General features: G+C 37.8%; 1 protein-coding gene across 1 annotated transcript in view; it reads right to left on the bottom strand.

Moving 5' to 3' along the window:
* The window catches only part of LOC145980187 (glutamate-gated chloride channel alpha-like), a 117094-nt gene that overhangs the window by 2700 nt on the left and 100923 nt on the right, over window positions 1–13471 (bottom strand). Inside the window, exons 8-9 of the mRNA XM_083113218.1 lie at window positions 5546–5805; window positions 1562–1726 (exon numbers count right to left, since the gene is read on the bottom strand). Coding sequence (XP_082969344.1) covers window positions 1562–1726; window positions 5546–5805 — 425 coding nt within the window. The remainder of the gene's footprint in view (window positions 1–1561; window positions 1727–5545; window positions 5806–13471) is intronic.

The following is a 13471-nucleotide window of genomic DNA, read 5'->3' as shown; positions in this document are numbered from 1 at the left end:
TGAACTTGATATTGTCTACGTAGTGTATGTAAACTAATGCTAATGCAATCTAAGCGTAAATTACGTGTATACAACGCATGTAGACGCAAACTTATAGTCTACCGCACATAACTGGCCAGAAGTGATTGGAAGTAATTTCTCCTTCAGTTGTCCATATCAATAAGTTACTCCCTCTGTCCCATAATTATTGTCCGGTACACCTTTGTTTGGTGTCCCATAATAATTGGTAATCGGCTGGTATATTAGTCTGATTTTAATGTATTATTTTATAGTACTTTTTGTGTCTTACAAGAAACTCACAATAATGGCTTCGCTTTTGGACACGTTATGCAATCAGAACTTGGTAGATTGCAATATATAAGAGACGAGGAAGCAGTAATAAAGTTATTCCATGTGAAATGAAACAAAGAAGAGGCACTTTTTCAACCTTACATATTTTGATTCACTTGGAATTTGGCATAATTAAAAAAGGGCCATCTTCCTTAGATGACCCATCTAAGGAAGATTGCCCTCTTTTATGTGTTTTACAGTTATTAAGTAATAGTGTATGCATGAAATATAATGTCATGAAATACTAAAAACACCGTTTTTGAGAAAATGGCTACCAAACATTTTCTTCTCATCACCTACATTTGTTTTTACCCTGAGTACGCATACAATATCTAATGTGAAAGAGCCCTTCAAGACCTTTCCAACGCCGTCTGAATTACTTCTATAGGAGCCCTAATTGCAGAAATATTGCAATTTAACGTTAACAAGAGGTTGAAGAAAATGGTAAAAATCGCACATTTAGTAAGCCTGTATTTTCGGAAACACTAAGATATGGATCTGCAAATTTACATATTTTCCTATCTCATGTGACCCTTTCCGTTTGCCAAATTTCACGTGAATCAAATAATGTAAGGTGGAGAACCTTGTTGATTTGACATGGAATGGCCCAATACATTTCAACGTCGATTCTTATGGTCAAATAGCGAATGTTTTAGCCACCACGTAATCCATTGACGTCAAATTGATTAAAATATCTATTAATTTTATAGCCCGTTTAACATCAAATATGTTCTTGATTGTAGGCCTGATTGGGTATGATGTTAACACAAGAACAACTGGTGGAGATCTTTCTGATTGTAATTGTAAAATAATCATAGGCGCCAACTTTGCGGGGGAAGCAAGGTATTGCCCCTCAAATTTAAGTAGAAAATAGACACATTTTATGTAGTTATATTTACATATATAAAGTATTGTTTATGCCGACCTTGCTCCCCCCAATATTTACCTTCCCCACAAAATTTATCTTAGGTTAACGCATCTGAAAATAATTTTTCGAATATAGCTCGGACAGATTACCAAGTTGACAAAAATGATACAAATGCAACAATAACGACCAAAAATACTGAAAAATGACCTAAAAGCAATGGTCGGAAAATGACAAAAAATGTAAAATAAAATTTATGTTTTCTGGTTCTAACTGAAAGGCAACGGACTAATATGAGGTTTAGCATTGTCTTCAAGGGGCAGGGATAATTTGATTTGTCAATAACTTCCTAGCTTTATTTCTTACCTTCAAATCATCCAAGAGAGTGGATACTCTGAAAGGAATCCTAAAGTTTCTGGAATCACTGTTTGGCTTCAACTTCTGTTGAAGGCCATTGGTTTCCCTTGCACATTGTCTCTGGTACACAATATACGCAACAACAAATTCCACAAGGCACAGAAACACAGAAACCTGTACAGAACAAAAACAATGTTTATTTAGTACATTATTTTTACATAAGAAGATAAGAGGACATATAATGAAAACTAAATCTAAGATGAAACCTACTTTCTACACACAGACAAAGATGTCACTGTAGAAAAGAAACATATTTTCCGATCCATAACTGTTTCAAAAATTATCAATAAATGAAGTAGAGTAAATGTGGTATGTTGATAACTTTGAGCTATAAATATCAGTATACTCTGATTTAAATCAGGATAATTTTATTCCAAGCCTAGTGTTATTTAATGTCCTCTCCTTCTAAAAATATTATTTACATTTTTAATTCTAAGACAGAGTCATTTTATAATTTTAAGTCCATCTAAGTTCTTGTGGGGGTTAATAATAAAATGAATATTTTAAGTTTGAAATGTAAGATTTAAAGGCATTTCCTGAGGTAGCTAAAGTATGAAGTAGTTCTATTAATGGTATTTGCATTAGTACTACAACAATAATATTCTCTCATTCTTGTATTTCTTCCATAAATTATGTAAATTTTAATGTCACCGGCATTAAAAATCAGACACTAAATCCTGAAATACATACTTCAAGCGAATGCGTTATTGAAGGTTGCTATTGACGTATGTTGCACGCTGTTGAGTTAGGCAACACACATGACGCATTACAGTGAATTGTGTAGGTCTGGATCCATGTGTAAGCTTAGATTCTCATATAACATACGAAGAGAAAATGAAATAAATGTATTTCGTGCTGTCTGAATGGATTAAACGATGTAACCAGGTGTTAAATTGTTGGTGTGTGTGCATTTATTGTTTGAGATTGGAACTTTACGAACGTTCCATATTTGCAGCTTCAACAGAAGGTAATAAACTTTAAGCAAATGATTGCAGCTTTATATCAGTCTCATTTTATGTACTGCCTTGGTTTCATATGTATGCTTTCACATGCTGACTATTTCCAATAATTCATAAATGTTCCTTCCTCTTGAATAGTCTTACACTTGCCGATACATTTTTACGTTTTCTCAAAATGTTCTCTAACGAAATATTAAGAATCACATAGCACACAACAGTATGTAAGTATTATATTCATCAGTCTAAGAAAGAAAACGTAAAAATGGATAAACTATGATGTATGAAATCAAAGTCATTTCTACTTAAGTTGAGAAAATATAAAATATTTGGCTCAGTTAATGTAGTTAATAATTATATTTGAGTGTTGATTTCTTGATAAGGAAATTTGGTCGATCGCAAAAATCACATTCCTCAAAATGCTAGGACAAAATTGTTCGTTATCCAGAAAGCAGACTCAGTCGTGTAGTTATAAATATTTCCAAGCTGGAAGACTTCTTCTTCCGTGAACTGAAATGCAAGATCGACGGAAGGCGGCCCACGAGAATTGACTAAAGCACCTTCCCCGCACACATTCAAGGGAATGCGCTAATTGTCCTGGTGCCTTTAAATAAACCAGGACGTCAGTTTCTCGCATTTTCGTCTTTTCTCTTATGTTTATTATTTAAAATATACAATATATAATAAATAAAATAAACAAATAGAAAAATAAATCAGTACGATATTGTTATGACAATATACACTTTTGAATTTATATTATCTTATTCTGGGGAGCCAAAACGATAATTAGTTTTGTTAACAGATATAGAATATAATCAATTAGAAATTGGTTAATGGAGTTTAACGGTAAATAGTATTACGAGGGTCACTATTTATATTTTGAGCCTAATAATGAAAAAACAGGAATTTGGCATTGGAAACTGCTTTATTGTTTTTCGAAGTATTCTCCTTTATGGTCAATACACTTTTGCATTCGTTCGAACCATTTGTCAAAGCAGTTTTTCCAATCTTCTTGAGACACCTCAATAATATGGTTTTTGAACGCATCAACGGCGTCTTCCGCCGACGAAAATCGTTGTCCACGCAACTTGACATTCGGGAACAAGAAGAAGCCATTGGGTGCCAAATCAGGACTGTATGGCGGATGACCCATCAATTCGATTTTTTGACTGTTCATAAAGTCGGTTGTTAGACGAGATGTGTGACAGCTGGCATTGTCTTGATGAAGAATGATCCGACGGCGTTTGTTTGTTTTCCGTATTTGACCAAAGACCTCTGGCAAACAAATTGTTGTGTACCATTCAGAGTTGACCGTTCTACGTTCCTCTAAAGGCACAGTTGCCACATGACCAGTTTTCCAGAAAAAACAGGCGACCATTTGTTTCGAAGTGCTTCGAGCGCGAACAAATTTTGTTGGATTCGGTTCATCTTGAATCACCCATACAGTCGACTGCTGTTTACGTTCCGGCTCATATGCATATATCCATGATTCGTCACCTGTTACAATCTTACATACGTCTTTTGAAGCACCACGATTGTATTTATTGAGCATTTGTTTGCACCAATTGACGCGAGCGTCTTTTTGAGTTTTTGTCAAATTGTGTGGGATCCAACGAGAACATACCTTTCTCACAGCTAAATGACCATGTAATATTTTATATATGCTGGTGGAGCTAATGCCTATGGTTGCCTCAATCTCACAGTATGTCACATGACGATCTTGCAGTATTAGGTTTTGCACAGCATCAATGTTTTCTTGAACAACAACTGATTTTTTGGACGATCTTCGCGAATCTCGTCGGTGAGCGAATGGCGGCCACGATTAAATTCGTTATACCAGCGTTTCACAGTGGCAAAGGATGGGGCTTCATCGCCAAATTTGGAAGTAAGTTGATCGATGCACTCTTGTCTTGATAATCCACGTCGAAAATCGTAAAAAATCATCGCAGGAAAATGTTCACAAGTTAATTAAATTTTATTGTTGTCGCGCAATTGTTGTCGCAAGGCAACATAAACAACACAAATGAAGCTATTGACAAAACATTTGAAGTACGTTATGGTCAATAATGCCAGACGATTCCGTGCAAACGTCAAATCGCGCCTAACTTCAATCAGTGTTGCCAAGGCTCAAAATATAAATAGTGACCCTCGTATATAATTAATTATAGGTTAGTAAATGAAAAATTTGTAGTAAAGAGTTGTGTATATATTTGTTTCTATTTGTCATTTGATTCGTGAATTTAGTTATGCGTGAATTATAATGTTTTGGACTTACTTTAAAATGTACATTATATGTTAGCATAGTTTTGTTGATAATAGTAATAATAAGAAAAAATCTAATCGTTTATTCTGGAAACCAGAACAGATTAGGTGTAGTACATTTCATTTCTTATTAAAGGTGAAATTTATAAAAGTTCACTATTGTGTAGGTTATCCTTAACACGCGAAGACATTCCCTTCTCCATTCTCGAGGCCAGAACAGATCTCCATTGCCCGGCAAAAATAAACTCATCTTCTAGTTCTCAGAGATTTTAAATAAAGACCCTGGTCTTTTGCGAGCATGGAGAACACAGCCGGACGGACACACTCCCACATGGTTAGGTACGGGGCTATCTGGAGCCAGAACAGTGTTTAGCCGACCGGAGTATGCCGAGACGAAAAAGCAAGGCCTGGACACTGGATATAGCCCACAGACTTGCCCTGAGGAATTCAGTCACAGTAATTTGTGTTAATTATTGGATCGAGTTGCAGAAACATGAAAACTTCAATCTTAAGAAGTATGTTTTTTTGGGGAAAACACTATGCTTAGGGAAATATTGTTCGTTTGCCTCCCTTTGTAAAAAAAAAAAATACCTTGTTTCCCCTCAATTGGAAAAATTCTGCGGACGTCCATATCCAAAGAAATAATATATCAAACATTCATATTTATTTAGTGAAATTATGCGATTGAAAATAATATTACCAATGCACGTCTTACCATGCAGGAGAACATCCAAACGTCCATGGCCTTGAGGTATGAAACGGGCGGAAGGGAGCGCTGGATGTACATGAACTGGGTCTCCAGAGTGAGCAGAGTGGTGATCCCCAGAGTGACTCTGCCAGGAATGGCGGTCACATCTATCCACAGTGAGAGCCAAGCGATCGTCACCAGGAGGACGCTGGGCAGGTAGATCTGCCAGATGTAGAAGGAGGACCTCCTCTCCAGTCCTATGATGATCTGAATGCACGAGTAGAACTCTATAAAATGGAAGCGTTGCAACACGATAACAATATATACATACATATACATTTATTGATTGATTTAGTTTATTTTACTTCGCGTTTTGTGCCTCTTGGCTAATTTGCGAAGATGGGGATGAGTGATAAAATGATGAAATTGATGAATGGACATTCACAAACATCCAAGCCCGACCGGGATTCGAACCCGGGACCCTTGGCGTCGCAGCGCGATGTGCTAACCACTTTTTTATTTTTTTAATTTACCATTTTTCTTTCATACAGTAATTTCACAGGTTTTGGATAACAATAGTTCTTTTAACATTCCATTAACACCTTTAAAAAATGTGCAAATAATATTGTTATTTATCTTGAGACACCTTATGATATTCCTGTTTAACATATATTAAAAATTGATCATGAAAATCTATACTGTTATATATGCAGACAAACAATATATAATGTCCAACCAACCATTGTACACTACGCAATTTAGTACATGGAAAATACCAAAACGTAGGTAACATTATGTTATGCACAGTAAACGCATTGGGATGGGTGCGACAATTTTTTCCTAATAACACACATAGATATTTCCATGTTTCACGTGTCCGTATGCATTCACTTAGCCAGTGTGAAATCGAACCATTTTTTTTTACACCTACCACATAGTGGGTCTTGTAACAGTTTTAATTTATGTAATTTCTCTTCCGTCACCACTATATCCTGTACCACACAGTACCACGCAGATTTTACCAAGGGCGATAAATGTGGTGCGTGAACATTGTTCCATATTTTATGCCAGGGATGGGTTGGTTGATTAATCATTATCTTGCAGCTAGGCAATGTTGCCAAACAACGTGACTGGTATAATTGAGATACTTTTGGTATTTCAAGAGGTTTCGCTGAAAGTAGTATATAACAAATTTCTAGCACTGATTCTTGTAAATATTTATACTGCGGTGGCACCGTTGCTATAGCGATCGGAGACTGCAATGGTGTGGTGTCCAAAATCTGCTTAAGTATCACACCCGTTAAACTGTCTGGGAAGTTAACTAACATTGACATATCTGCTTGTACTCGGAGAGCTTGGCTTTTTAAATCCACGTAAATCAAGCCAAGTCTCCCGCACCGTACCGGTAGCCAAGACATACATTCTCGTGACTCACCCGCAACATTTGGTGTGCCCAAACAAAAAAGTTTATCGCACTCCTTATCTGTACAAAATCCAATTTCCTCATCGGAAGCACTCGTGCCACAAACCAGAGCTTTGAACTCGCATAACTATTTACAAAAGCTACCCTGGCAACCAAGCTAAGGGCACGAAGTTTGTTTTGTTTAATAATAATGTTTGAATAATTTTGAGCAATCATTTCTTGTAAAGAGTGGGTAAAAATTATTCCAAGTATTTTCAGTGCATTTACTTTTTTGAATTTTATCATTTTGATACGAGTGGTTTGTAGGATCTAAGTGCATCCAATGAGTTTTATTATAGTTAAGCTTTAGGCCAGCCACCGAGCTGTACTTTTCTATCACATTTTCAAGTATTTCCATATCTGTCGGCAATTTCACAAACACAGTGACATCATCAGCATAACCTAATAATTTTATCGTTGTTGAATGAATATTTAACCCCTGCAATTGCATTTCAAGTACCTTTAAAAATGGCATTAACGCTACACAAAAACTTATCATAGACCTTGTCTGACACCCCTTTGTATAGGAAATGTCTTAGTTAAGAACCCTTTGATTTTTACACACGATTTGGCGTCAGTATATAAACTCTTAATCGCATTTACAAATTTTGGACTACAACCCATCCTTAAAAATACAGCATATAAAAATTCGTGCTGTACAGTATCAAAAGCATTTTGAAAATCCAATGCCACTATACCATGGTGACCTTGTATGGTCGTATGTCTATAACTAGTTATAACATCACGAATTGTCTGTAAAATAGCAAATATCGATCTATTATTACCATAACAGTATTGATGGACACCGATCATTCTTTCCATATAAGGCAAAAGACGATGAAGTAAACATCTTGCAAAAATTTTATAATCCGTGCACAACAAAGATATAGGTCTATAGTGTTTTACTATCGTAGGGTTAGGAACTTTGGGAACCAGGACGATTACACCTGTATTGCCCGTCCTACCCAAGCAGTGTTGATTATATAGTTCATTTATCCAGTCTGTCACAATATTACCTACAAGTGACCAAAATCTTTTATAAAATTCTATGGGAATATCATCTATTCCTGGCGATGAGTTATTCTTCATTCCTAGAATCGCTTCGTACACCTCAGCAGCTGTAAAGGACTTTTCCATCCGCAAGTTGTCATTAACAGAAAAAATTCCGGAACTTGTAAAAATATTTGTTCCTGAGCTGGATCATAACTTGTTCCTTGAAATCTAGAGTGATATGCGCGGTAAAAGATTTCCTTTATGTCAGTCACATTACTATACTCCGAATTATCTTCACCTATTATCTTATGAATCGTTTGGCGTTTTCCACGATTACGTTCTTTTAGAACATGACTAATATTTGCCATTTCAAGAGGGTCAAAAGGTAAAAGTTTACTACGGATTTTGCACCCACCGTGTAATAGCAACAATATTGCCTGTACTTGTTTAATGTTCTGTTGCACTTTTCCCCCTCTTACCCCTTCATCAGTTAGCTCTCTCAACACTTTATAATAAAAATTGTATTTATTATTCCAATCCTGGTTCCGTTCCCTACTATATTGTCTACAAAATCGTTTGATAGCTGGCTTTAGATATTAATCCCACCACTTAATTATATGTATTTGTTTCGCTCTTAAACGTTCCCAATATTTCCATTTCTCTTGGAATTTGTCAGCAAAAAGTGAATCATCAAATAACGATATATTCATTTTCCAATATCCATACCCATATTGTATATTTGGCAGTTGCATATTTACCGCCATTATAATTGCACTATGATCTGAGAAGCAAGTTGGCACCATATTAACATTAGTGATATTAGGGATAATTGATGGTGAAACATAAAATCTATCTAACCGTGAAGCTCCCCCATCCTTTACATATGTGAAGCCTGCACTAGTTGGGTGCAAAGTTTCCCATGCATCTTTCCATTGAAACCCAGTTACCAACTGTTGCAGCGCATTGGATGTATTAAATCCAGGGCGCTGGTCTTTTGGCAACAAAACACAATTAAATTCGCCTCCACAAATAATATGTTGCTTATTACCTTGAAATTCCGTCACTACTTCATTTGCAAAAAATTCATTACGTTTCTGCCTTTGATTACAACCAGAAGGCGCATACAGATTACATATCCACAGGTTTTCCACTTGTACAGTTGTAATTGTACCACTCGGATGGTATTCTACATTTAATACCGGTATATTGTCTCTAACTAGTACAGCTGTTCCTTGCGCTGAGTATGTGGAATTATTATAAACAATATAACTAGCGGGTAACTCATAAATAGTTATTGCTACTTCTTGAAAGATAGCAATATCTATAGCGGACTGAATTAGAAAGTCCCCCAATGCACTTTGTTTTGTTTTGTTTTGTAGTTTGTTTATGTTTATACTAGCAAGTCTAATGGTGGTAAGCATCACTATGGATATGTAAACACTTGATTTTACAATACTGCTAAATACATACATCCAATAAATGAAAACAGTACCACATCAAGGAAATGGAACAGAGTGTGTAATGACCCCGAGTTTGCCATTACTTCGTGGTTTTATATTATTATTATTATATTTTATATTATTATTATTAGTATTATACAGTTGATGATTCATATATATATTCATAAATATATTAATGCCTTCAACGAATTTTCTAATATGGCCGCCTTTATAATCAAAATTATACACATATCTACAAGTATGAATAGCGGCAAATTTAAGCAATTTACATAGTTTCAACATTAATCGTTTCATTTGCTTTTAAATGTTCTAAGGAGTGTTATAAGTTTCATTTTGATCAGTGAATTGAAGCCGAAGTTAATAATTTCTGAGTTAAATTCCTTATATCTATTTGTTGTTTCATGTTTCTGACAAACGCCGTTCGTTTCTCTTATATTTTGAAAGCCATTGTTGATTTATTTAAACTCTTGTGGTGTGTGAAGATCACGTGCTTTTCATTGCATTGTTGCCACCACATACCTAAATTCACTGTGCCAGATTACTGTACATTTCTAATATATTACTGTTTGCTTTTATCAAACTACCTAGTATTAAAAGGTTATTGTGTCTGGTAACACTGTGTAACTGAGGAGGTGTTTTCGCCTTCCAGGAAAACGGTTAGGAGTCGCGCGGAGAGATTTGAAGTAGCCAGAGGTGCTTCGCGTTACAGGAAAGATAGGCTTACGCATCTCGTGCTGTACCATTCAAAAGTATTTGAATTGTAATTTTTAGTCTTACATGATATACGTGCGTGTCTATAATAAACGTAAAGTTGAACATATTGCGGTTTTTCTTTATTTCGAAAGTGTATTTCGTACTTTTGGATACCTGCATCAGGAGGACAACCTCGTGGGTTGTCATTGGACTTCACCTGTGGATCCAAGGGGAAGGAACGCAGTATCTCAACCCGATCCCTGGGATTATCCAGCATGCTCTGCTGAGCTTATAAGGTAAGTGTACTTGTGAAGTGCACCGCTACCCGGGACGTAGCAAGTGGTACCTATCAGTCCCCTATCAAAAGCCACCACAATCATTACACTCTTACAAAAATTACTTAACCTCCTCAAGATTTTTCCAACTAACCTGTTTATAAGCGTGATTAGTGTTGTCAGTATCTACTCCACTTTCTCGAGGAAATATTATAGAATGTACACCTGCAGTATTTTTCTTCTTTTTCTATGACGCACACGACAAATAACGTTGGACACTACACTAGGGGTGGTCCCTCCTCCCTTTCTGCTGTTAGTGCAGATACCCATGGATAATGACTCAGGGCTCCCCAGGTACCTGCGGATGTTGAGGCAGAGTTCCCCCAGGTTTTTTCTTCTTGCTTATTGGCGGGACGAATCGTGGTCTGGATCGCTTGTGTCTTGAAGAGCGTCTTTGTCCGTTATCCGTGTTAATATCCGGAAATTCTTCCTCTGTTTTCGATTCATCCCCGGATCCATCTTCTGTGCTTATTTCTACTTTCTGGACTTCTATCTTCTTGTCTACTTCCTTTCCGAGTTGTGAGGGAATTCCTGAGGTGTGTTGTCCCTTGTCAGGTCTGTCTAGTGTTGTTAAGGGGTTGGAGTTGGCTGGAAGGTTGGGTACTCTCTTCTCTTTCACCTTGTTGTTCGTTGTGTATTTTGTCTTTGTCGGTGCTCTTCTTTTGGCTTGGGTCGTTTGGTGTTAACTGTATTTGAGGCTCTGGTTCCGTGGCGGGTGTCTCTGTTGTTTCATTTGTGAAATGGGGGTTGGATCTATGACAATTGACCTCTTCGCTTGATGTTGTATTCGAGTTTTGGGGTCTTGTCAGTACCGGAAGTACTGTCGGTTGGGATACCATAGGGGTCGTTCCAGTGGTCAAATTAACAGGGACTCGTCCAGTTCTATTAACGCGTGGTCGTCGCGAGGGGCATTCTGAGAAGTTGTGTCCCTCCAAATCACACCCACTACACGTACGTACTTGACCAGAATAAGTTACCCAGTACCTGTCTCCTTGTATGGTAATGTACGAAGGGATTGCTTTCCGCAGGGCCATTTTAAACACAATGCGCCCCGTTTGTGTTCTATAAATATGTTCTTCTGAAATACCTCTCTTCCTTTACGTTCAGCACTTCACCGTATTCACTAATTACATTACGAATCGCATCGTGGCTTAATTCCTCTGGCACTACATGCACACTTACAAAAACGCTCTGCTGGTCTGCCCATTCCACATCTATTTTATGCCGTCCGTCTGCTTCATAATAGGGCACTTCGGCTCCATAATCATTTAATAATCGCTCACCCACAACTCTCGTTACAAATTTCACAAATACACAGTTTCGATAGTAATCAATTTCAAAGCTTTGAACTTGGTTCGATGTCACACCGTACGTGTTATGAAACCACTTATGTAAATCCTGCCAAGTAGGTCTAGATTTTACACTACGAAAAATAAATTTCAACGTATTTTGTCTCTGTACCGGCATGTTTGTCTTCCTTCTAGTCTTTCTCAATTAGCATGTACGTACTCCAAAACAGAGCCTGCTCAATTCAACTCAAGAGTATTATGCCTTACCTGCCACACGGAAAACAGCGAACTCGAAAACACGATCTGCACGCGGCCGCGTGTGCAGCTAGACTACCACTCGGCCACAGGGTCGGGCCTTACATACATATACATAAATATATACATAATATATACATATACATATAATACAATATACATGGTGTATCAGAAGTCCCCTACCACCCCTTGTAAAATTCGCAGTGATGTATTTTCATGGAATTTGACATGGACGAAACATAATAGGCCTAAGGGGGCACCTTGTGGAGTATGTCACGCGGACGGCCGCCATCCAAGTTCCGCCATATTGAATTCAACTTTTTTATTAAAATGATAGGTGGGTCATGTGATACATGACCATAGCCTAGAATGTCGTCAGGATGTCAAATCTGAAATCACATTTCATGTAACTTCATTTGGTGAAAAGTTATTGGCAACTGAAAGTGACATTTACCTGTTACACAATGCGCTCCACATGTTGTCTGTGCCCCAGGAAATTGTTCATCCAGGTACTGACGCACCTGGACGCCATCTTGTTGAAACAACATGCGAAAGGTACCATCTTCCGACATGAGAGCTGGCAGTATCTCTTCCTGTAGCATCCCCAATATTGTTCCGCATTTAAATTTCCTTGAATTAAAAAAGGACTGATTATCCGTGTTCACCATATGCCTGCCTACACCATAATCTTCCCTGCACCGGTCATTAGAGATCTGTCTATGCGGGGTTATTAGGCGACCAATAGCGCATGTTTTGCCTATTCACCTCCCCATTTACGTAGACGTTCGCTTCATCGGAATGGACTATCTGCATAGCGAAGTTTGGATTTAGCAATACTTGCGCGATAGCCCACTCGCAAAACTGCACGCGGCGATGTGGATCGTCCTCGGAGAGGTGTTGCTGCATTTGCACCTTACACGGATGCCACTTGTGCATCTGTAGCACCCGGTACACTGAACTGTGACTCATAGCACATTGCATTGTTAACAATTATACGACGTGTGCTTCGCTACGGTGACGTCGAGAAGGAGGACAACACAGTAGCTTGTGCTTCATCCGTGACTGTCAGAGGTCGCCCACTACGCGGTCTGTCCAAAACCGTGCCCGTCTCCTCGACTTTCGTTAATAACTGTGCCACTGCAACATATGACACAGGGTGACGTTCTGGATGATGCAGGTTGAAATCGGCAGTCACTGCACGGGCACTTCTCCCACCCCACAGTTTGACGATCTGGATGAGTCCCTCGGTTGTTAACGGCATGGTCCAGCACCTGCAACAAACAGGTAAGCATCACCACTTTCAGTTACCAAGAACTTTTCATCAAATGAAGTTACATTTCAGACTTGACATCCTGAAGAAATTCTAGCCTATGGTTGTGTATCACATGACCCACCTATCATTCTAAATATAAAAGTTGAATTCAAGATAGCAGAACCAAGATGGCGGCAGTCCGCGTGACATACTC

This window comes from Lepisma saccharinum, chromosome 27 (assembly GCF_977018435.1).
Source record: "Lepisma saccharinum chromosome 27, izLepSacc3.1, whole genome shotgun sequence".
Taxonomy (NCBI): Eukaryota; Metazoa; Arthropoda; class Insecta; order Zygentoma; family Lepismatidae; genus Lepisma; species Lepisma saccharinum.
The sequence above is the reverse complement of the archived record's forward strand: the minus strand, read 5'-3'. Positions and strand labels throughout refer to the sequence as shown.